Genomic DNA, 21,803 nt, shown 5'->3' on the forward strand with positions numbered 1-21,803 from the left:
ACTAGCTGACCCGGCAAACGTTGTGTTGCCTTAAATAAGATTTCTAGGGAAATTCTAGTCTAATATATAAAATTCTCACAAACCTCATTCAACCACATAATATAGTAAGCGGCACGTAAGTTGGCAAGGTTTTGGTGTAGTGGGGGTAATGTCGCGCATAGTGTACATTGCAACAAAAAAATGGTCACTTTTATTGCCCGCATATGAGTCGACTATTATCAAAGGCGGCAATCTGACTTTTGGACAATGATTGGTAAATCAGAAAAACGAATTATTGACTTTGTATTCCATTGGCAGTCACAAAACTCTTCGGAACGACATCTTAGATAAATAACAGGTTAACTATTAACCTTTATTTAATGCAGGTTTTGAACCGTATTCTTTGAAGGAGACGATTATATTCAAATAAATCTGTATTGACATATCAATAAAAAATTTTTGTCCAAATGTACAGATTGCCGCCTTTGATAATAGACGACTCATATATGATAATTTTATTTTATTAAATTTTTTATTTGCCATAATTTATTTTTAAGCCTGTGTGTTTAGAAGAAAGTTAAAGAAAAGAGAGGAATTCGTGAAGTGTATTAGGTGTTATAAATAAAATACAGTTAAAAGTTAAAAATTTTATTTAAAAAAATATACTTAATATTAAAAATTATGTGTCGCCGTCGTCACTATCATTTTCTAATAGTGCTGCTACCCCTTGGATTAAATTTATGGTAGCACCTGAGCTGGTGGAAGGAGTTGGCTCCTCATCGTCGACATAACGAAGAGTCGCTGTCGTCACTGGCGTAAATAATAAAACGCTCAGTGACTGAATCGACTATAATTATGGTCATTGGTATTTGGTCCTGCCATTGCAAGCAAATTTAAAACAATAACACTCGTAACAAAAACTAAATTTAAAACAGTAAGAACAACTCGTAACAAAAACTCAATATAAACAAAGGGTTCCTACAACTTTAGTAGGCGCATGTGTAACCGGGAGCGAACGGAACGTGGACGCGGTGCGGGAGGGGAGGGTCGACTGACTCACCAATCGTGTGCTCGGAACGGTGCTACGTCTTTCCCCGCGTCCCGCTTGACAACCAAAGAGACCTAAAAAACGACTTCTGCGCATCTAGCGACTCTTGCCAAGTTACGTGCCGGGGACTATACCTCATTATAACCAAGAAAAAAAATAAAAAATGTTTGGGGTGGACAGCCCTTATCACTTAAGGGTATGAAATATAGATAGTAGCCGATTCTCAGACCTACTGAACATACTATTGATACACAAATAAAACCAAAAAAAACATGGCTGGCAAGCTACGATTGATACACAAATAAAACCAAAGAAACATGGCTGAAAAATGTATAGTGAGTAAGACAGGAGACCGGCTTCGTCCTCATCCCTACTACGTGATGTTTGCTGGATGAGAGGCGACAACTGGCGGGGATAACTGATCGATTGAATTTAAAAAAAAATCATAATTAAAGGAACTTGAAATTATAAACTCTGAATAAGAATTTATCGTACTACAATTATAATATTTGATTGCCATCTTGCAACCTTATTGCGGATCTGTGCATAGAATAAAAAAAATAAAAATCGGGATGGTAAAATAGGGGTTGATCGTATAAGAGTGAAAATTGAGAGTAATATATTTTTTTTTTATTTTAAGTCATGACAAAATAAAAAATAAAATCTTGCCAAAAAATTTAAAATTTATAATTAACAAATAAAAAATAGGGGTTGATCGTAGAGGGGTGAAAATTTCAGAGTAATATGATTTTTTTTATTCTAAGTCATGACAAAATAAAAACAAAATTCTTGCAAAAAAATTTAGTTTTTAATTAGCAAATAAAAAATAAGGGTTGATCGTAGAAGGGTGAAAATTGAGGATTGTATGTATTTTTGTATGTTGTATCATAAAAAAATAGAAATTAAAAAATTTGTCTTTAAAATAAAAAATAAAATTTAGGGGTGGACTACCCCTAACATTTAGGGGGATGAAAAATAGATGTTGGCCGATTCTCATAGATACTGGATAAGCACAAAAAATTTCATCAAAATCGGTCAAGCCGTTTCGGAGGAGTATGGCAACGAAAACTGTGACACGAGAATTTTATATATTAGATATTTATTCAATCAAAATAAATTTCAGAAAAGTGAAGAAGTTGTAGAGCCATCGCCTGTCGAAAAAGAAAAGCCCGCAACGCCGACCCCACCTGACCCCGACGACATCGTGCTGCAGACCGACATCAACAAGTGGCTCGTACTGAAAGGTTCCAACAAAGATGGACCCGAAATACGCGGAGGTCACCCTGACGCTCTCATAGTGCTCGCGACTAAAGGAACCAAAGGTTAGTTTCCATTTCGTCTCGTTGTGGACAAGGATTGTATGGGAGTTTCTTTCAATATTCATCGGTAAATTAAATAAACCATGGGATGGCATTAAGGCATGAACGCATTGGATTCGTAAATTCATATTATACTTGGTCTTTTAATACGATTTTCATTTAATTATGGATGAAATATAATATTTATAGTAACCAGTTCAAGTGAACGTTCAAACCATAATATTATTAATAATATCACTATCTATCTTTATTTATAATTAGAAATAGAATATTTTATTTTATAAATAATCAATTTCTAAAATAATATAGCTTCTAACCTCTGAACTGTCATGCTTTCACTTTCAGAGACGGACGAGTGTAAGTGATGAATCAATTAATAATATTGGGCTGAAGAATTTTGCTGGTTTTGTGAATTTCTAAATTTTTAGCTTTAAAATGCTGTTTGTTTAGATTTCGTTTTCTCGCATTAAGACTGTATAATCTCAAAATTTACTAATTTTACAAGAGAGTGTTTTAAAGGTTTAACATGTAATGTTTTTAATATTAATCCTCTATATAGGACCTCTTGTGAGTCCGCGCGGGTAGGTACCATCACCCTGCTTATTTCTGCCGTGAAGCAGTAATGCGTTTAGGTTTGAAGGGTGGGGCAGCCGTTGTAACTATACTTGAGACCTTAGAACTTATATCTCAAGGTAGGTGGCGCATTTACGTTGTGGATGTCTATGGGCTCCAGTAACCACTTAACACCAGGTGTACTGTGGGCTCGTTCACCCAACTAAGCAATAAAACGAATATTTTTGGAAATTGTACACTTTTAATGCGAAAAGGCGATTTGTTCACGATCGATAATACAATGGCTTAGAACTAAAACGACGTTCTCGTAGTTGTTATTATGTAATGCAAACGGCACCCAAGTTTCAGCTTCAGCATGGCACGAGCATCACAGCTTCTATTTTAAAACTAATAGTTTAATGAAATCACAGCTATGACTTTGACCGCTTACCTCGGCACAACGAGAGCGTTTTTTTTTTAAACGAAGGAGACGTTGAGGGCTGGGTTCCTTAATCTATTTGCTGTAACGAATCACTATTTTTGAATTGAAACGTCGGAAATTATGGAAATATTTAAAGAGTTAAAGACCGACCACTAGTCGGTCGGCCCAGCGATCAAGATTCGACCATAATTAAAATTATAACTTTAAACATTATTAAGGGTCACTTGTCAAAGACTGTACCTCTCTAATCATAGATTCCGTCACGGCTATAGACAAATAATATTCAAGACAAACAATATTAATCTATTCCCAATTTGACTACTTTAACAATAAAGAAAAGAGTATATATATGTGCGTGCTTGTGTAATTTTTTATTTATTGACTATTAAAAAACATTTTAACATTGTCCACTCCTGGATATAAACTACTAGCTGTACCCGTCCGCTTCGCTGGGCATGACCTCCCCCCCTCCAAAGATTTTCATCATTAACGCCCCCGCAACTGGTGTAGGGAGTCCAAAACTTATATAAATATTAGCCTATCCATTAAATACATGTATTTTCTGGATGGATACCAAGTTTTAAGTCAATCGGATGCATGGTTCAGTCGTTATAACGTAACATCCGTAAAAACCGCTGTAGATTTATATATTATTATAGATAAGTGTGAATGTGTAAAATTCCACACTCCTCGTATAAAGGTTTTGCTTATATAAATACTGCTATTCATAATCGGATAAGCTAGCTCGGTAGTTTAAGGAACCCCGCCTCTAGAGTCCGTAAGGCGCGCGGTCACGAACAACGAGAATGAGAGTTGTGTGTGTGCAGACTTCGCGTACCAGGAAGCGTTCCTGGCGACGTACCGCACGTGGGTGTCGCCGAGCGGGCTGGTGGCGCGGCTCGTGCGGCGCGCGCACCACCTGCGGGCGCGCCCCCACGACCTGCGCTCCACGCTCAGCCTGCTCACCAGGGTCGTCGCCGATCTCACGTTAGTACATACACACGCTTCACCACGATATCAAAACCATACTTTTTTTGTCATGTGAAATGTCCAACTTTTCTCCCTTGGTGCACAATGTACTATTATTTCTTAGATGGGTGAACAATCTCAAACCTCATCTTGTGTTAACTGGGTACGGGAGCTCATACTCATATCTATCGAAGTGGTAACTGCGGGATTTGAACACGGTGATGGTTGCATCGTTTGATACATATACACTGCAGTACAATTGTAGAGCGACAATAAATAAATGTCTATTGACGTTTGATTTCATTTCGTTTTAACGATTCATAAATTTCAGGATGCTAGATTTGGATTACCCGTTAATGCAAGAGATAATGGAGTTCATCTACTGGTTGATTTACGAAGCCGAAGAGCTCGCAATAGCAAAAGCGTTGAGACAAATTCTAGTCGATAAACAGAAACAGTTGCATTTCCAACAAGTGAGTTATTAAAAATCGTTGCTTCATTTTAAATTTTATTTAAAAACTAGCTGACCCGGCAGACTTCGCAGTGCCTCAATCGATAAATAAAAGACCTAAACTTTTGTATAGAATAAACTTGAAACAAACAAAAGGAATCCGTCCGACGGGGGACCCATCAAAGGAAAAACAAAATTGTTATTTTTATTTAATTCCAAACATTTTCATATTTATCTACCTTTTAAACCTTTTCTGGACTTCCACAAATAATTCAAGACCAAAATTAGTCAAATCGGTCCAGCCGTTCTCGAGTTTTAGCGAGACTAACGAACAGCAATTCATTTTTATATAATATGTATATACATAAAAATTATACAAACAATCACTGAGTTGAGGCTGTTAGTAAAAGAGCCAAATTTTTGTAATAAAGCACTATCATCTTGCTGTGACAGTTTTCTTCTGTATTTCAGACAAACAATAGATACGAATACGACACGCCGTGCTACGGAACAGTGTCGCTTCGTCGCGATACGTTGTTGGATTTCAAAGCCACGGAAATAGCTGAACAGATGACGCTCTTGGATGCGGCGTTGTTTATCCGCATCACCACGGCCGAGGTGCTGTCGTGGCCTCGCGAGCAGTCCGAAGAGAGCTCACCCAATCTCACCCGATTCACGGAACACTTCAACAAGATGAGTTATTGGGCGCGGTCGAGGATCTTGGAACAGGTAAAAATTGTTTGTTATGCTACTAAATATGTTTACAATTATGTTGAACTTTGTAGAAGATACTGCCCAATTGCCAACTGATATGGTAAACGATGTGGGCAAAGAACAACCGGATAAAGGCCGCTTTCAATGTGTTAACGAGGCTTCTTGAAAAGGGGACACGCCTACAAAATTGTGTGTAGTGGGCACGCGCGATCGCACGGCTTGTTCATTCCGCCACCGACGGAATTATTTATTAAAATGGCGTGTGCGCGTCTCGCGGCACGTAGAGAGGGGGCACCGCTTCTTTCGTTAACACAATGAGATTCTAGAAACTCTATAGAGAAAACTTTGCTTAAAGTGTTTGTAGCTGAAAAGAGAAACCACTCGGTGCGCTCGTATCGAGTGTTGGCACTAACCCGCCAAACTCAATGGCGGACATCCATTTATTCAATATGTACTAAACACGTTTTCACGAATGACTATTGATGAACTGATGATGTAATTGATGTAATTACTGGTAGTGGATATATTGAGAACTTACACAAATAGATACCACTATGGCGATGGAACCGTCTGTTTTGTTCAAAAGTCTACATGTGAGCTTTGGCAATCACTTTACACTAGATAGAACGCGCGCTCGTCTATCTTTCTAGTGCAATAAAAAAAAACGAGGCTTCTAATGTATGTATAACAAATTTATTTCCAGGAAAAGGCAATAGAACGTGAGAAATACGCCAGTAAATTCCTGAAAGTGATGAAGGCGTTACGCAAGATGAACAATTTCAATTCGTACCTGGCTCTGGTGTCCGCTTTGGATTCTCCGCCGGTGCGACGTCTCGGTTGGCCTCGATACATCGTCGACACTCTGCACGACTACTGCACCATCATAGACTCCTCGTCGTCTTTCCGCACCTACAGGCAAGCTTTAGCAGAGACGCAGCCGCCGTGTATACCGTACATGTGAGTTAAACATAACGTACATACTTAATAGACTTATAGTACGAGGGCTGCACTAAAAGTATTGGGAATGGAATATTTCCACTGTTCCTGTCATATTAAAATCTTTTTAATTGAAAACTCCTTGGTTTTAAAAATCGAATACCATTTATTTATTTAAAAAAAGATTCTCGGTCTTGTCACGAGGTTTTGTCAAACTTGTTTAGTCGTTGAGAAAATGGAATTGACTCGAGAAAATTCAAGAGCGATGATTTATTATGACTTTCGAAGTGGTTTAACACAAAAACAGTGTGTTGACCGGATGATTTCTACATTTGGTGATGAAGCCCCATCCAAAACCACAATTTATCGCTGGTTTGCTGAGTTTCAACGTGGACGTGTCAAGCTCAGTGATGATCCCCGTCAAGGTCGTCCAAAAACTGCAGTCACCCAAGAAAACGTTGATGCTGTGCGTGAGCTGATTGAGGAAGATCGACATGTGACATACCGCGAAATTCAGGCAACTTTAGACATTGGCATGAGTCAAATACAAATAATCTTGCATGAACAATTAGGTGTAAAAAAGTTGTTTTCCCGATGGATACCGCATTCGCTCTGTGAAGAGCAAAAAGCGGCTCGCGTTACTTGGTGCCTCAGAACTTTCGAAAGATTCCACGCAGGATCCTAAAATACTGTATACAACATTGTATCAGGTGATGAATCCTGGATATACGCGTACGAACCCGAAACAAATAACCAGTCACGAGTTTGGGTGTTCTAAAATGAGTTAAAGCCAACAAAAATTGTTCGTTCACGGAGTGTTGCAAAAAAAATGGTGACCACGTTTGTCTCCAAAACCGGCCATGTTACGACTATTCCTCTTGAGGGACAAAGAACGGTTAATGCAGAATGGTATGCTAGCATTTGTTTGCCACAGGTCGTTTCTGAACTCCGTAAAGAGAACTGCAACCGCCGCATCATCCTCCATCACGACAATGCGAGTTCTCACACCGCGCACAGAACAAAAGAGTTTTTAGAGCAAGAAAACATAGAATTATTAGACCATCCGCCGTACAGCCCCGACCTAAGCCCTAATGATTTCTATACTTTCCCTAAAATAAAGAATAAATTGCGTGGACAGAGATTTTCATCACCTGAAGAAGCTGTGGACGCCTACAAAACGGCCATTTTGGAGACCCCAACTTCCGAATGGAATGGTTGCTTCAATGATTGGTTCCATCGTATGGAAAAATGTGTCAAATTTCGCGGAGAATACTTCGAAAAGCAATAAATACATTTTTAATTAGTAATGTTGTGTCACGTCGTTAATTCCCGAAATTTTCAGTGCCGCCTAGGTAATATTGATTAATCATAAATGTAAAAATCTGTTCAATGAAAATACTATAGTCGTATTTTTAATTAGACAAAGGCAACTGACAGTAGCTAATGTCACTTTGTAAAATAACGTTGCTATATTTAAACTAATAGTGATGCGTTCAGTTCTCGTTAATCAGATGAATGTGAGTGTGAATAGTTAATAATTTCAAACTATACCAGAATATTCTTTCTATTTTACAATAAAATTGTATTAAAGTCCTCTAATATATGTTACTAGTAGTATGTAACTACAATCAGCTTTTTTTATTTTCATTACCTACCTATAATTGTTATACATATTTTATACATCTATAGTTTCAACTATATGATGTATTGAAAATAGGACAGTCTTACAAGTTTCCTCGCAATGTTTTCCTTAATGATTGAAACACTCAGTATTCAGTATAGGTAGATACTATAGGAACATAATCGTCGAAAACTTCTTGGTATGTACAAAGCACGACTAAAATTCGAACCCCGTACCCGATATCGGCAGTTCGGCACTCTAACATAGCACTTGACAATCGAGGCAATTTCATTAAATTCAGGAGTTTGTTCAATCATTAACTTTGTCACAACACTATTTTTATTTCATCAAAAACTCACAACACAGTAAATGTCCGTTGACTTCGTCTAATAGAAAATACGACTATACAGTCAAATAAAAGTTTAATAAATTTAAGATTTTTTTACAGCGGTCTTGTCTTGCAAGATTTAACGTTTGTCCATATTGGAAATCAAGATCTGTTATCGGATGGAAGTATTAATTTCACGAAGAGGTGGCAGCAGTATCACATCATGGAGAATATGAAGAGATTCCACAAAGAGTGTGTATTTTGAAATTAAATAACATTCATAATAAAAAATTACATTAAAAAACACCTATAGCGAACGACGTCCTCAGTTTTATGCAAATGTGAAATATAGTGTAATTTCACACGGTACTGTAAAATTCACTAACAATTGGAGTCAAATATTGTTTTTGAAACGATGTTTTATATTACGGATCTGTTATTAGTCATTCAATGTTTTCAAATCGTCATAAAACACTACGGGCAAAGCAGAAAATATTTGTAAAATATTCTAGATCACAATTTAAAATGTCTGAAATTACAAGAAATATATTCAGCGTTACAATTTGTCATCGCTTCCTGAGACGTCAACCTACTTGAGACCTTAGTTAGAACTTATATCTCAAGGTGGGTAGCGCGTCTACGTTGTAGATGTCTAAGGGCTCTAGTAACCACTTAACACCAGGTGGTCTGTAAACTCGTCCACCTATCGTAAGCAATAAATCTATATACATAAAAATGAATTGCTGTTCGTTAGTCTCGCTAAAACTCGAGAACGGTCGGACCGTTTTGCTAATTTTGGTCTTGAATTATTTGTGGAAGTCCAGAGAAGGTTTAAAAGGTAGATAAATATCAAAGTGCTCGGAATTAAATAAAAATATCAATTTTGTTTTTCCTTTGATGTGTCCCCCGTCGGACGCATTCCTTTTGTTTGTTTTAAGTTTATTTTATACAAAAGTTCAGGTCTTTTATTTATCGTTTGAGGCACTACGAAGTCTGCCAGGTCAGCTAGTAAAAAATAAAAAATAAACATTTAATCCTAAATTGAAATTTTATAATACTAATGAACTTATACAAATTCGACAGCAGGCAGTATAAGTTCAAGAAAAACGAGCGCATCCAAGCCATGTTCAACGACTTCGACGACGTGCTGAGCGAGGAGGCGATGTGGCAGGTCTCCGAGAGCATCAAGCCGCGCGGCGGGAAGACTAAGCCGACCTCCGCCATTTGAACCCTACCTTATCATCGTTTACGAACGACGTAGAAAACTCTATTTATGTTCTTCTGATATAATATATCCAAAGAAATGAAACGAATCTATCCAATTTAAAAGTGAGTACATCGAGTTTCGTAAGTTAGATAATCTGTCCTAAAATGGCCTAATTAATATTAGTGTTTATCGATAGTTGAGCCGTTTCGACTGTGATCATTTCGAATGTTAGTTCTGCGTGCGTGTGCCTGTAAAGAAAATGAATTAAAATTGCTTAAGAATCGAAAGCTTTCCGTGTGTAGTACGTACCAGTGTTATGTTTTGAATCGATATTTAAATCGAGTTACTGTCTACATATCAGCGTGTGACTTGCGTAGCGTATTTATTAAACGAGTCTCGAGTGCTTAGGTTTTGATCCCTGTACTACACGTATTTAGCTATTGATGTCATAACGTAAGCAAGATTCAAGTGAACTTCTCGATACATCGAATTAGAATTGAATTAACTCGGTAGTTTTGGTAGGTCCACTATTGTTCGGAGTGTAGTTACTTAATCGATTGTTAAGCATTTTGAGCGTATACTCATTCGCTTTTTTCGTCACTTTAATGTCGTTTTTAATATACTAACTTTCGCGAGTAATAATTTTAAGTAAAGTGTTAAATGGGACTCTTTTCACTTACAAGTTTTATACTCGATCATCTACTATAACACGCTCTCGTAACAGACTCAGACTGATGATACGGAAAATTCAGCAATAAACCGGAAATTTGTTAAAATAACTGGCTTCAAAGATCAACTATATTTTGCTACTTATCAATTACATATCATAGGAAGTGTGTGCCAAATGCAAAATTCCAGAAATCTAGTCCCATTTCAAGTAAGGTGGAAATATTTATAGATTTACTGGTACTATGAAGGTGTGAGATACGTTTTCATGGTACACAAAAAGTGAGATTAAAATAATTTTTGGATGTACGTGTAATATTTTGGAAAGAGTTACTGAAAATGTATTCCTTCTAACAATTAATAAAGTAGAAAATGTTTAAAAAAAAATTTTGGGAATGTAGTGCTCTGAATTGAAGTAGCTTGTTGTAGTGCTGAGATCGGAACCGCATGACAGCAAACAACAGCGTGCTATGAGGAATTAATTGAAAAAAAATCCGGTTTGCGTAACGTTTTATGTAAAATCTTAAGTAGAAATTATTGAAACATAAATTTTTATGTCATTTTATTTTTGATATTCAAGATCTATATTTTTCCTATGGATTGCTGCCTACAAGGAAGCAAGCGTTTTACATACCGTAATACTTTTGAGATCTATACTCTTTTGTAGTATTCTTCATTGATCGCTCTAAAGCAAAATTTTAGTTGGTAAAGCTTTAGTTGCAAATCTGATATTCGAATAATGTTGTCAGTAATTAAAATCGGCCACAAATTTAGGTAAAATCACATTATAAAATAATTAAGTTTATCGTAGGGTAAAATAATAGTGTGTAATCACCGTTTAATTTGCCTTAAGACAAACGAGTCTTCAGTGAATTAGCAATAATTTTATCGTTGGTAGAATCCGCACAATTCGTGATAATTCTCGAGTAGCGTGCCGCTTTCTACCTTATGACGTCCTCTATTGTAGATGTAGACATTTATGTTTAAGCGTAACGAAACCCCATTTTATCTCGCTGAAGCAGGCATTATAATAACGACGTGTTACAGTGAGACAGTTCACACGTAAATATTAAGCGTCACGTATGTACACGTGCTGTATATACTATCGGTAATCAACAATACAAGCAATATTACGTGTAAATCGGGCTTGATAGAAATTGCAGCGTCTCACATTAATGGATGACACAGAAAAGGAACGAGTGTGTTCCGTGCAATAAATAATTAGACCAATGTTTAGAAGTTGTTTACAATGCTTTATTGAAATACGTGCTGATATTGTATTTTATACGTATAAATATTTTTTATTGTTAGTTACGTTATAGGGTACCGTGGTACGTTACCATTTTTTTTTGTGTCTGGTATTATAATTTATTTAGCGTGTATTATTATTAAATTGTGTAACGGTTTGATAGAATTATTATTAATGAAATATTTTTAAAGACTGCCTAAATTAATTATTATTATTATTATTATATTATGTATTCAAATTTAATTTACATCTATATTAGGAGACATTCTTACTTAGCTGGATTATGACGCCTTTGGATTCGATATAGTTTGTTTTGTGACTAATGCCTGTATTTATTAAAAAAAACTAGAAGCATAAAATTTACATCTAAACAAGGCAACGTGAGTACGTCGGTGTAGCTTTACGCTTTTTGTACGAGCTTTATATTGACGTGGGATGTTAGAACGACGAAAAGTGAGGCCATTTCTAATACGTGAACTTCGAAGATGCGACGTTTTATTTATATGTCACGGGAACGTGAGGATTAGTTTAAATAAGCTTTAAAATATGAGGTGCTCTTTGCAATTTTATGATTCGTTCTATGGTCAGCTGTGAAAGCGACCACTGTGTAAACAATAAATTATGTATTGACATCAAGTCGCATCAACGTAAAGGAATCGAAGGAATGGTCCAGCACTTGTTTAGACTTATTTCCAATAATTCCAAAGAAAATTCATTTTATAATATATTATGGAACCTGGAGCGATGACTTTAAATAAATTTGTTTCTGATTAATAACTGTTTTTGCGATTTAAAAATAAAGTTTAAAATATCAGTAGTCTGCAGCAGTAGGTACATACTTTTGTTGTATTGTATTAGCAAATTCAGTATTATGATTAATGAATGCCATAATGTATGAGATGAATTAATTACTGTACCGAAATAGACTTTGTTTGTTTTATTATTATTTTTTATTTAATTTTTAGTTATCTTTAGTGAAATCATAATTTAATTTACACTAAGGTATTGATTTGTACAACCCATATAATCAAAACTGCATGCATGTACAGTATATTAATTGGTGTGTCAAGTTTTTTTTTTGTAATTATTTTGTAAATTAAATATAGCACGTTATTTACATCACATTGTGTTTTATTAGCTACGGATCTTGTTAACGAGTTCTAAACTTGCGTGATGTTTTAATAAGAGTTGTATCTAAATTCCTAGTTACCTGAGGTATGTGCCCAGAAACGAACTATGAGGTAATCACACGTTCATACGGGCTCTGAGCAGGTATTGTCTGCATTCGTGGCAAAATTGTTCTTAATTCGAATGTGACATTTGGCAATATTTCAAATCAACTTTTTTATTGTCTTTGAAGGCAAACGGGTCCTTTTGACCGTGACTTCACTGATGCTTAGCTATGCCCAAGATACATGTAGCTAAGCCACTGCCTAGTGCTTTCTTCCAGATGCGATCTGCTCTTTTTTGGCAGATTGGCACATTTTTGTAATGTAATGTTGACAGCGATATTTTTCGGTGTTCTCTGTTTAAAGAAATGATATTTTTACTACACGGAGTGAGTATACATTCATTCATATAGTCGACAAAATAGATAACTTACACCATTTGTGTAAATAAATACGTAACTACACAAAGTCGCTGATTCACAACGAAAGATAACACAAAAATACGATAGACATTTTGTGGCGACGGGTGAATAGTCGTTACCGAAAATAGTAATTAGTATGAAAAATGTTTACCATTAAAAATCTCTAAATGCGGATCTTAGTATAAGATTGACAAAGCCATTGTCAATCTTATTTAAACCAAATTACTCAAACTTATAATTTACTGATGTTTTTACGACCATACGCTATTTAATGTGTTGCGGAACATTCGCATCTTTAAGTTACATCACAATACAAAAAGTATTCGTCCATAGTTTAGGAATTCTTAATTAAAAAAAGTTGAGTGGTTCTTTGATAGCGTTTCGGCTACGGGAATTATTTTTTTACACCCTGTATCACGGGAACAATGTGGTGTTCTTTATATAAATAAATATATAATATTTGTGAAAATCGTTTACCGGAATATCTAAGGCGGCTGTACCGACAAGTGTCGAAATTCGCATTGTTTTCCATACTTCTTCTTGCCCTTATCACACTATCTGTGGTTGGCGCAGTATGTCATCTCAGAACCTTCACACGCATACCCTCTCACACCCAGTCCATCCAAGTTTTTAAGACACCGCATCAAATTACTGTGAGCCGCCCTGTCTTCGATATATAAAACTAGAAATGGTTGCGTTATAAAATAATTATCGTATTATAATTTTATATTTAACTTTAATAAATAAAGAAGGTATGTAGTAAAATGTCGGTTATTTTCAACTTTGAACTTAATACCATAGATTATACACTTAATATATTTGAGACTTAATACGAGGCATTGCGGACGCGTACGGTACGGTTAAATTGTAGGCGGCGGCAATTCTGTTTCTATAATGACGATTTCTTTAAGCATTACTATGGCAGTCTGCTTTCGCCACGTGGTCCGTAGACTCCTTTGTATTTGTTGTAATAAAAAAAAAATTAAATTTTATATTCCCATTTCTTTGCTAGTATAAAGTTAAAATTCAAGGACACCTAATATAAAATTAACGTGTTTTTGTTGACATTATCGATAATCGTTTTTCGATGAGCTCATCACGACGGGGTCCTACAAAGATAATTCAAGTACCGAAACAAAACCACTTAGTTTCGTAAATAGGAGACATTTTACTTAATAGATAAAACTGCATATCTAATTGGGTAATCGATATCCCACTGTTTAAGTACTTTTGAAGACGTCATGGCGTTAGCAACCTCCATTTAAAATGAGTGCAACAGCGTTGACGAACCATTTTGGGTCTAAGTTATTGTCAGTGATTCCAAACTATTTGAATTTCTGCTACCAACTTTGAAAATGTTTATTATTTTGTCTGCAATATTACTTATTAGTGTGAAAGCTGCACCTGTTCCCGATGAATTAGTTGGTAAGGTATATTCATGTTTATTACCGTCTCTTTTTATTTGGTTTTATAACAAACACTGTCTTTATGTCGATACATGCTCTATTGCTATTTCACTACATAGTATAAAACAAAGTCGCTTTCTCTGTCCCTGTATCCATATGTATGCTTAAATCTTTAAAACTACGCAACTGATTTTGATGCGGTTTTTTTAATAAATAGAGTGATTGAAGAGGAAGGTTTATATGTATAACTAGCGACCCGCCCTCGCTTCGCTTCGGAAACATTAAATTTTATTATTGATAGCTGAGTCCCGCGATGTTATCCGCGCTTATTGTCGTACCGCGGGTGAATCCGCGGGGCAAAGCTAGTCTAAATAAAGCTAGCCTAAGTTACTCCGTATATTATCTGCTACCTATCAGTGAAAGTCCCGTCAAAATCGGTCTAGCCGTTCCAGAGATTAGCCGGAACAAACAGACAGACAAAAATTGTAAAAAATGTTATTGTGGTGTATGTACCGTAGGTATATAATAATATATTCATATGCATGTAGTAAAAAGAGGCTATTTCAATATTACAAACAGACACTCCAATCTTATTTATATGTATCGATAACATCCATTAAATAGTGGAGAAATCAATAATAAATTACAGTTTCCGAAGCGAAGCGAGGGCGGGTCGCTAGTTTATTATAAATCTTGCCATAGGAGTAATTCATATGAAGTTAGACATTACCTGATGAATAATTTTTCGTGCGACAAGTTATTCATTCATTCGTAAGCAATTTCACATACACTAGAATCACTATTTTCTTTTTTATTATAATTTTTTTTTATGTAAATTATAATGAAAAAATTATATGTCAATTAAACATTTATATTAATTTACCTACATATTTTAAAAAACGTTTAACTTCTGAACATCCTTTAAAGAAAATATAATTTAGAGCCCTTTCTTTTTTTACAAGAAGATTAATTAGTCCTTCCCGATCGAAAGTAAAACTGCTTTTATTTAGTAATGTGCTTTCAATTCTGTTTTCCTTAGCACGAGATAATCCCATAATAATACACATACACAAACATATAAATATCTTCAATACCTGATTTGATTGATATGAATTTGATACCATTGAGGATATTTCTTACGATGGTCCTGAATCAATTATAATAAATAAAAACAAGCAGATGCACGCACATGTTCGCTGTATTATTCCAGGAATTAACGATTTCCTTTTTTTTTTTTTTCCTACGTCATCTCGGATCCTCCCGATCCACTAACGGTGCTTCTAGGTACTTCAAGCACCGGTCACCGTTCTCGTCGAACCCGTCGCTTGCGACGAAGGGCTCGACGAGTAAATTAACTCCCAGGCACAGCCCACTGAGTTTCTCGCCGGATCTTCTCAGTGGGTCGCGTTTCCGATCCGGGGGTAGATTCTGCGAAGCACGGCTCTTGCTAGTGTTCGTGTTAGCAACGTCATCAGGTTTGAGCCCCGTGAGCTCCCTACAAACATTAGGGTTACGCTGGAATAGCCTCTCAAGGCTACCAGCTTAGGTAGGAAAACGATTTCCAATTCACTTCATATTACCTACACAGTATACGTACACAGCTGTAGGTACAGTACGTTGCTTGTATTATTTATTAGCAGTGTGTTTAGAATATGAACTAGCTTTTTGTAGTGTGCTATTCTAGAATGTACTCTTATCATAAGTAGGTACTATTCGAGAGATCTATATCGTATTACATAGGCGGTAGGACTCTTGTGAGTCCGCATGGGTAGGTAACACCACCCTGTCTATTTCTGCCGTGAAGCAGCAATGCGTTTCGGCTTGAAGGGCGGGGCAGTCGTAACTATACTGAGACCTTAGAACTTATATCTCAGGGTGAGTGGCGCATTTATGTTGTAGATGTCTATGGGCTTCAGTAATCACTTAACACCAGGTGGGCTGTGAGCTCGTCCACCCATCTAAGCAATAAAAAAAAACATATGTACTGACTGAGTGGTGCATTATTTTGCACCGAGGGTCGTGGGTTCGATTCCTACATCGGGCAAACATTCGTGTGATGGACATGTTTGTTTTTTCTTTGTCTGGGTGCTTATTACCCATATAGGTCTATATTTAAAACGTATATATGTATGTATGTCAGCCTCTGGTACCCATAACACAGAGAATCCTAATTTGAGGCCGTATGTGATTTGTTCCCGGTTATTGCTTATTTATTTAAATCCTAACGTCTAGTGCATATTTTCAAAATCTACTCTGAAAGCCAACGACTTACGATCTATTTTTCATGACTTCCTCGCCATTTGCACGTTTGATCAAAATTAGTGTAATCTGATCAAAATATTAAAGTTCAATAATATAATTATGAGCCTTACTTTTAAGGAGAATACGGGGATAAATTCGAAGGAGACATGCTGCTGACCGAAAAGCAAAAGCTTGCCATAAACAATGCTATACAATCACGTAATGGATTAAAAAATGATACTTTACGTTGGCCTAATCGAACAGTTGTTTATCATATCGAAGAAGACGATTTTGGTAAGAACTTTTCACTTTTTTTTTTCCTACCTAAGCTGATAGCCTTAGGGGCTATTTCAGCGTAACCCTAACGTTTGTAGATGAGCTCACGGGGCTCAAACCTGATGACGTTGCTAACACGAACCCTAGCAAGAGCTGGGCTTCGCAGAAACTCAGTGGGCTGTGTCTGAGAGTTAATTTACTCGTCGAGCCCTTCGTCACAAGCGACGGGTTCGACGAGAACGGTGACCGGGGTCTTTTCACAAATTTTTGTTTAAAAAATATTAAATAAAAACTATTTCAACGCTTAAGCAATTGGTAGAAGTATTATCAGAACTCCAGTAGCAAAATAATATTGAATGTTCTAAGAACTGTTTTCTAAGTTTAGAGAATGCTATAATGCCTATTTTCGAATTCAATTGTTGTATTCACTATGAGGAAATAGTTAAAAGAAATCTTAATACACAGCACTTAATACACAGCAAAACGAAGCGCTAACGTACAGAACACGTACCTACACAAAAACAACCAATCAGACAAGAAAATCTACTAAACTAAATATCACAATAAAACTTTTTCATTTGGTATGGTCGTTAAATAACATTTTAGACAAATCTGAGTCATAGGTTTTTTTCCTGAACAGATGATGAAGAAATTGAAATAATAATTGGTGGGTTATCTGAGTTATCGAATAAATCATGTATCGAATTCCGAGCCAGAGAAGGCAACGAGTATGCTGTGATTATAGAGGTGGGTTGAATTTGAACTACTTGTATTTAAAAAAAAAGCTGTTCATTGGTAAGTCCAATACTTCAGATTCTTTAGGACCACTCGGTGATTCGGGAGATAAATGTCGCGCTGTGGAGTTGTTACTAAAGAGCGATCAGTGTGCTTCGTGCGAGTTTTTTTAACGTTCTCGATAGCGTAAAAGTTAACATAAATTTGTATGCGGTTGGAACAGCGCCCCTAGCGGCAAACACAGGCAAACGTTCGAACTCCATACGAATTTGAATTAACTTTTACGCTATCGAGAACGTTAAAAACTCGCACTAAGCACACTGTTAGCGGTTATCGTTTTCCGACTCGGCAGGCTGGTTTCGATCTGGCGGGGTGTCCTGGTACACCAGCCTTACCGCCTGGTCGGCCTGACGGGCCGCTGATCAAGGTGGCCGACGTAAAGACGTTTTCGCCGATGACTACGACAGTCAGGCGTCTTTGGGGTTAGCTATACTGGGTGTTAGGAGACCGTTTCCGAAAACGAAGACAGACGATAGTAATATTGACACCTTTGTCTAAATGAGTACTGTAGAATGGCCTCGGGCAGGAAGAGACGGCGGGACATCGTGAGATGCGGTAAAGGAATAATATCGTGTAATAAAAATCAAACCCGCAAAATTATAATTTGCGTAATTACTGGTGGTGGTAGTCTTGTGAGTCCGCACGGGTAGGTACCACCGTCCCGCCTGTTTCTGCCCTGAAGCAGTAATGCGTTTTGGTTTGAAGGGTGGAACAGCTGTTGTAACATACTTGAGACCTTAGAACTTATATCGCAAGGTGGGTGGCGCATTTACGTTGTAGATGTATATGGGCTATAGTAACCACTTAACATCAGGTGGGCTGTGAGCTCGTCCACCCATCTATAAGCAATAAAAAATAAAAAGACGCATCAAGTCTGCCCCCTTCAACACTATATGACGATCACGACCGCTCAGTCAAGAGTGACACGTTTGAGAAGAAGAAGAAATATAGTGAAATTGAAGCTAAAATTTATTAAATCAAATTAATTAAATTATATTTTTAACTCTATAGAGTAGTGCGAACGGCTGTTTCTCCAGCGTGGGATTTAGCAAAGGCGATCATGAGGATGGAATTAATCAAGTTCTAAATCTCGGTAAAGGATGCATTAGACATGGAGTTGTCATTCATGAAATGTTGCACACCCTCGGATTTTATCACATGCAGAGTACATACGACAGAGATGACTTTGTTAAAATCGTGTGGGAAAATATTGCATCTGGTACGTCAACCATCGGTATATAATTTTATTTTTAAACAGCGAAGAGAACGTATTTAATCCGAGGGGGTCCTTTAAGTAGACTGTTTTTTTTAGGGGTTTTATAACCTGGTAACTAAGACCTTTAAGTCATGTCTTATTTTAAAATTTATATTTTTATCGCTTATTTTATTGTTTTTATGAAAAATGATAATATGGAGTGAAATGAAATGAAATGAAATGAAGATGATTAATTTGAGACGTTAAACAATCGGGATGAAATTAAAGGAGATAATATGGGATGAAATATACTTTTAGTAAAATGGTGGTCATTTACTGAGATTTTTTCAGTGGACTTTTTGGGGGACCTCGAGAAGTTACGTCCAGCGGCTTTGTTTCATTTTCCCACATTTGTGCACTTTTACAGATATTAAGCAGTTAATAAACCATCGTTATTACACATTTAAACCTGAAGAAGCACTAAATAGACAAAATAAAACAAATCACATAACTTCACTCCTCGCGTTCCCGACAAAAAGTCCTGATTAGACTGAGCACTGCCGCTTCTGCACGCTATACTCTATTCCAATTACGATGTCCCATGAGACAGATGCTATTATTATGTTATTGTGTGTGTGTGAATTAATTGTATAATGATTTAGATCGATTGTGTATTTTTTCTATTTTTTTTTTTTATTGCCCTTGTAGGCAGACGAGCATACGGCCCACCTGATGGTGAGTGGTTACCGTCGCCCATGGACTTCAGCAATGCCAGGGGCAGAGCCAAGCCGCTGCCTACCGCTAAATTTTTTAAATTATGTTTACGACCATGAACAAAAAAAGGATAGTTATTTCAAATTATGCGAAACGTGAAGAGTTACGTTCTAAGAAGTGTCAAAAGGGACTTGGTAATTGGAATGGAGTATAGTGGGCCCTTAACGACACAAACATTTCTTTCAAAGAAATATATGAGCATCAGCCTGTTTGAGCATGTATTGAGCATACGGTAGAAGAAAATTATTAATACATCATACAATGAGAAATAGAGGATATCAATAAAATAGATAATCTCAAATAGATAGTCTCAAATTATTGTGTTCCTTTGTCCTTAGACCGTCAATAATAGACGAAGCTTAAATTTATAAAATCAGATGCAACAATTTCAAGCAATCGATAGTTTTTTTTTTATTTCATAGCTACGAAAATTTACAGGACATGAACATAACTTTGAGATGTACAAGAATGACACAGTGACAGATTTCGGAGTTCCCTACGACTACGGTAGCGTCATGCATTATTCAGAGCATGCGTTCTCTAAAAATGGAGAAAAAACAATAATTCCGTTGCAGGTTTGATCATAATTATATTAAAATTTTAAACTTTACTTAATCCTTAATTAAAACTGCTTTTCAATAATCCGCGATCACAAAGAGTGTATAAGAAACGACGGAAATAATATAATGACGATAAAAACACGAAATTAAACAGTAAACATAGTTTTAAATATGCTCTCAACTCACGGAACTCCAAGAAAATATCTTAAGCCATATTTAGATTAATAACACTCTGTCTCACTTCGCTATGATTAAATTGTATGAGAAACATCAATTTCTTGGAAGTACCTACTAATCTAGTACGATCAAAGTCCGATAGACTTTGTATTAGATTATAGCTTTATATGCTTTCCGATTTATAAGCTACTTATTGCGTTATTAGGTTTTTTCGTGAAAGCGTCCACTCATTCTCGCAATCTTTTGCATTTTGAAATTTTAACTGTCTAGAAAGCAAATAAAGCATCGTATTTAAAATTTAGTATCAAAAAATAATTCTTAATTTCGAATGAAACTAGTGTCCTAAAATCGAAGGAAAGTGCTCTTCTTTTACCGCGAAAAAGCACAAATATACGTTTTTGACAGCAATTATGTTATAGCTGCTGTGCTGCGCGAAAGTGTTTAAATCTAGTGACTTTAATTGTAAATATCAAGAGGACCCGACATAGGCCCTTTAGAAGAAAATCACATCCACATTCCACGACACGTAAATTAGCAGAAATTATAAATTTACAAAAATCGAATATCCGCGAACATTTGTTAACTCAGTATACTAACAATCCCAGGCGATTTGGATCTAAATTCTAACTGACGCAATTATAAGTTCACCACGAGCCTCAGATAATTTACTTCAATAATTATTGACACTAGATATTATGTAGTTCGGTTCCATTGATATGTAGTAGGTATATACATATATGCGAAGGAAATGAGTGTTTTCGCAATTCATTTTACGTTGTACCGTCCGTAAAACAAGTATTGAGTACTTGTGTATATTTTATTATTATTATTTTTGCACATTATTATTGCCTTAGTAGGCAGACGAGCATACGCTCCAGCTGATGGTAAGTGGTTACCGTCGGTCATGGACATCAGCAATGCCAGAGGCACTGCCAAGTCGCTGCCTACCACTGAACACTCTCCGCGATATAAATCACTAATTATAACATAAAAATTGTTTTCAAACTTTATTATTGTTTCAGGAAAACGTGAAAATAGGTCAGAGAGATGCTTTATCTATCAGCGATATAGAAAAGTTAAACAAAATGTATTGTGCTGACGAGAGCCTCGCACGCGCGCCTCTAAAATAGTTTTTGTCACCGATTTAAGGTGGTGGCTTTTCAGTCCTTCGGTTCTACCGATACAAAATTGTCGTCCTATTATTATAGCAATATTAAGTTTTTCTTACTATCTATGTCCTTGTTTTGTTTCATTGAATAATATGTATTTTTTTGCTGTGGTACAAATAAAACAACATTGTCATTTTC

General features: G+C 36.3%; 2 protein-coding genes across 44 annotated transcripts in view; both read left to right on the plus strand.

Moving 5' to 3' along the window:
- Positions 1-11,050, plus strand: part of C3G (C3G guanyl-nucleotide exchange factor) — a 46,460-nt gene extending 35,410 nt beyond the window's left edge. For 24 of the 43 annotated variants that reach the window (XM_089733210.1, XM_089733212.1, XM_089733198.1 and 21 more), the window contains 8 exons: positions 2,151-2,349; positions 2,692-2,703; positions 4,168-4,327; positions 4,641-4,782; positions 5,232-5,489; positions 6,178-6,431; positions 8,480-8,611; positions 9,443-11,050. In XM_089733210.1, the coding sequence (XP_089589336.1) occupies positions 2,151-2,349; positions 2,692-2,703; positions 4,168-4,327; positions 4,641-4,782; positions 5,232-5,489; positions 6,178-6,431; positions 8,480-8,611; positions 9,443-9,587 (1,302 nt within the window). In that variant the 3' untranslated portion in view covers positions 9,588-11,050. The remainder of the gene's footprint in view (positions 1-2,150; positions 2,350-2,691; positions 2,704-4,167; positions 4,328-4,640; positions 4,783-5,231; positions 5,490-6,177; positions 6,432-8,479; positions 8,612-9,442) is intronic. The other 19 variants (XM_089733203.1, XM_089733178.1, XM_089733179.1 and 16 more) reach the window with 3 other exon arrangements.
- Positions 11,051-14,296: 3,246 nt separating this feature from the next.
- On the plus strand, positions 14,297-21,803 carry LOC114239372 (seminal metalloprotease 1). Its single transcript, XM_028169537.2, has 6 exons — positions 14,297-14,497; positions 16,858-17,013; positions 17,636-17,742; positions 18,802-19,009; positions 20,198-20,334; positions 21,519-21,803. Exons 1-6 carry the CDS (start codon positions 14,428-14,430, stop codon positions 21,624-21,626), a joined length of 786 nt encoding a protein of 261 aa, XP_028025338.2. The 5' UTR covers positions 14,297-14,427; the 3' UTR covers positions 21,627-21,803.

The sequence above is a fragment of the Bombyx mandarina genome, chromosome 15 (genome assembly GCF_030267445.1).
Source record: "Bombyx mandarina strain Sakado chromosome 15, ASM3026744v2".
Classification (NCBI taxonomy): Eukaryota; Metazoa; Arthropoda; class Insecta; order Lepidoptera; family Bombycidae; genus Bombyx; species Bombyx mandarina.

Bases quoted from the DNA above. Each gene is read 5' to 3' on its own strand.
- LOC114239372 (XM_028169537.2), top strand. From the start codon at position 14,428: ATGTTTATTATTTTGTCTGCAATATTACTTATTAGTGTGAAAGCTGCA. The intron at 17,014-17,635 runs GTAAGAACTTTT...TTTCCTGAACAG, and splicing joins TATCGAAGAAGACGATTTTG to ATGATGAAGAAATTGAAATA. The intron at 19,010-20,197 runs GTACGTCAACCA...GAAAATTTACAG, and splicing joins GTGGGAAAATATTGCATCTG to GACATGAACATAACTTTGAG.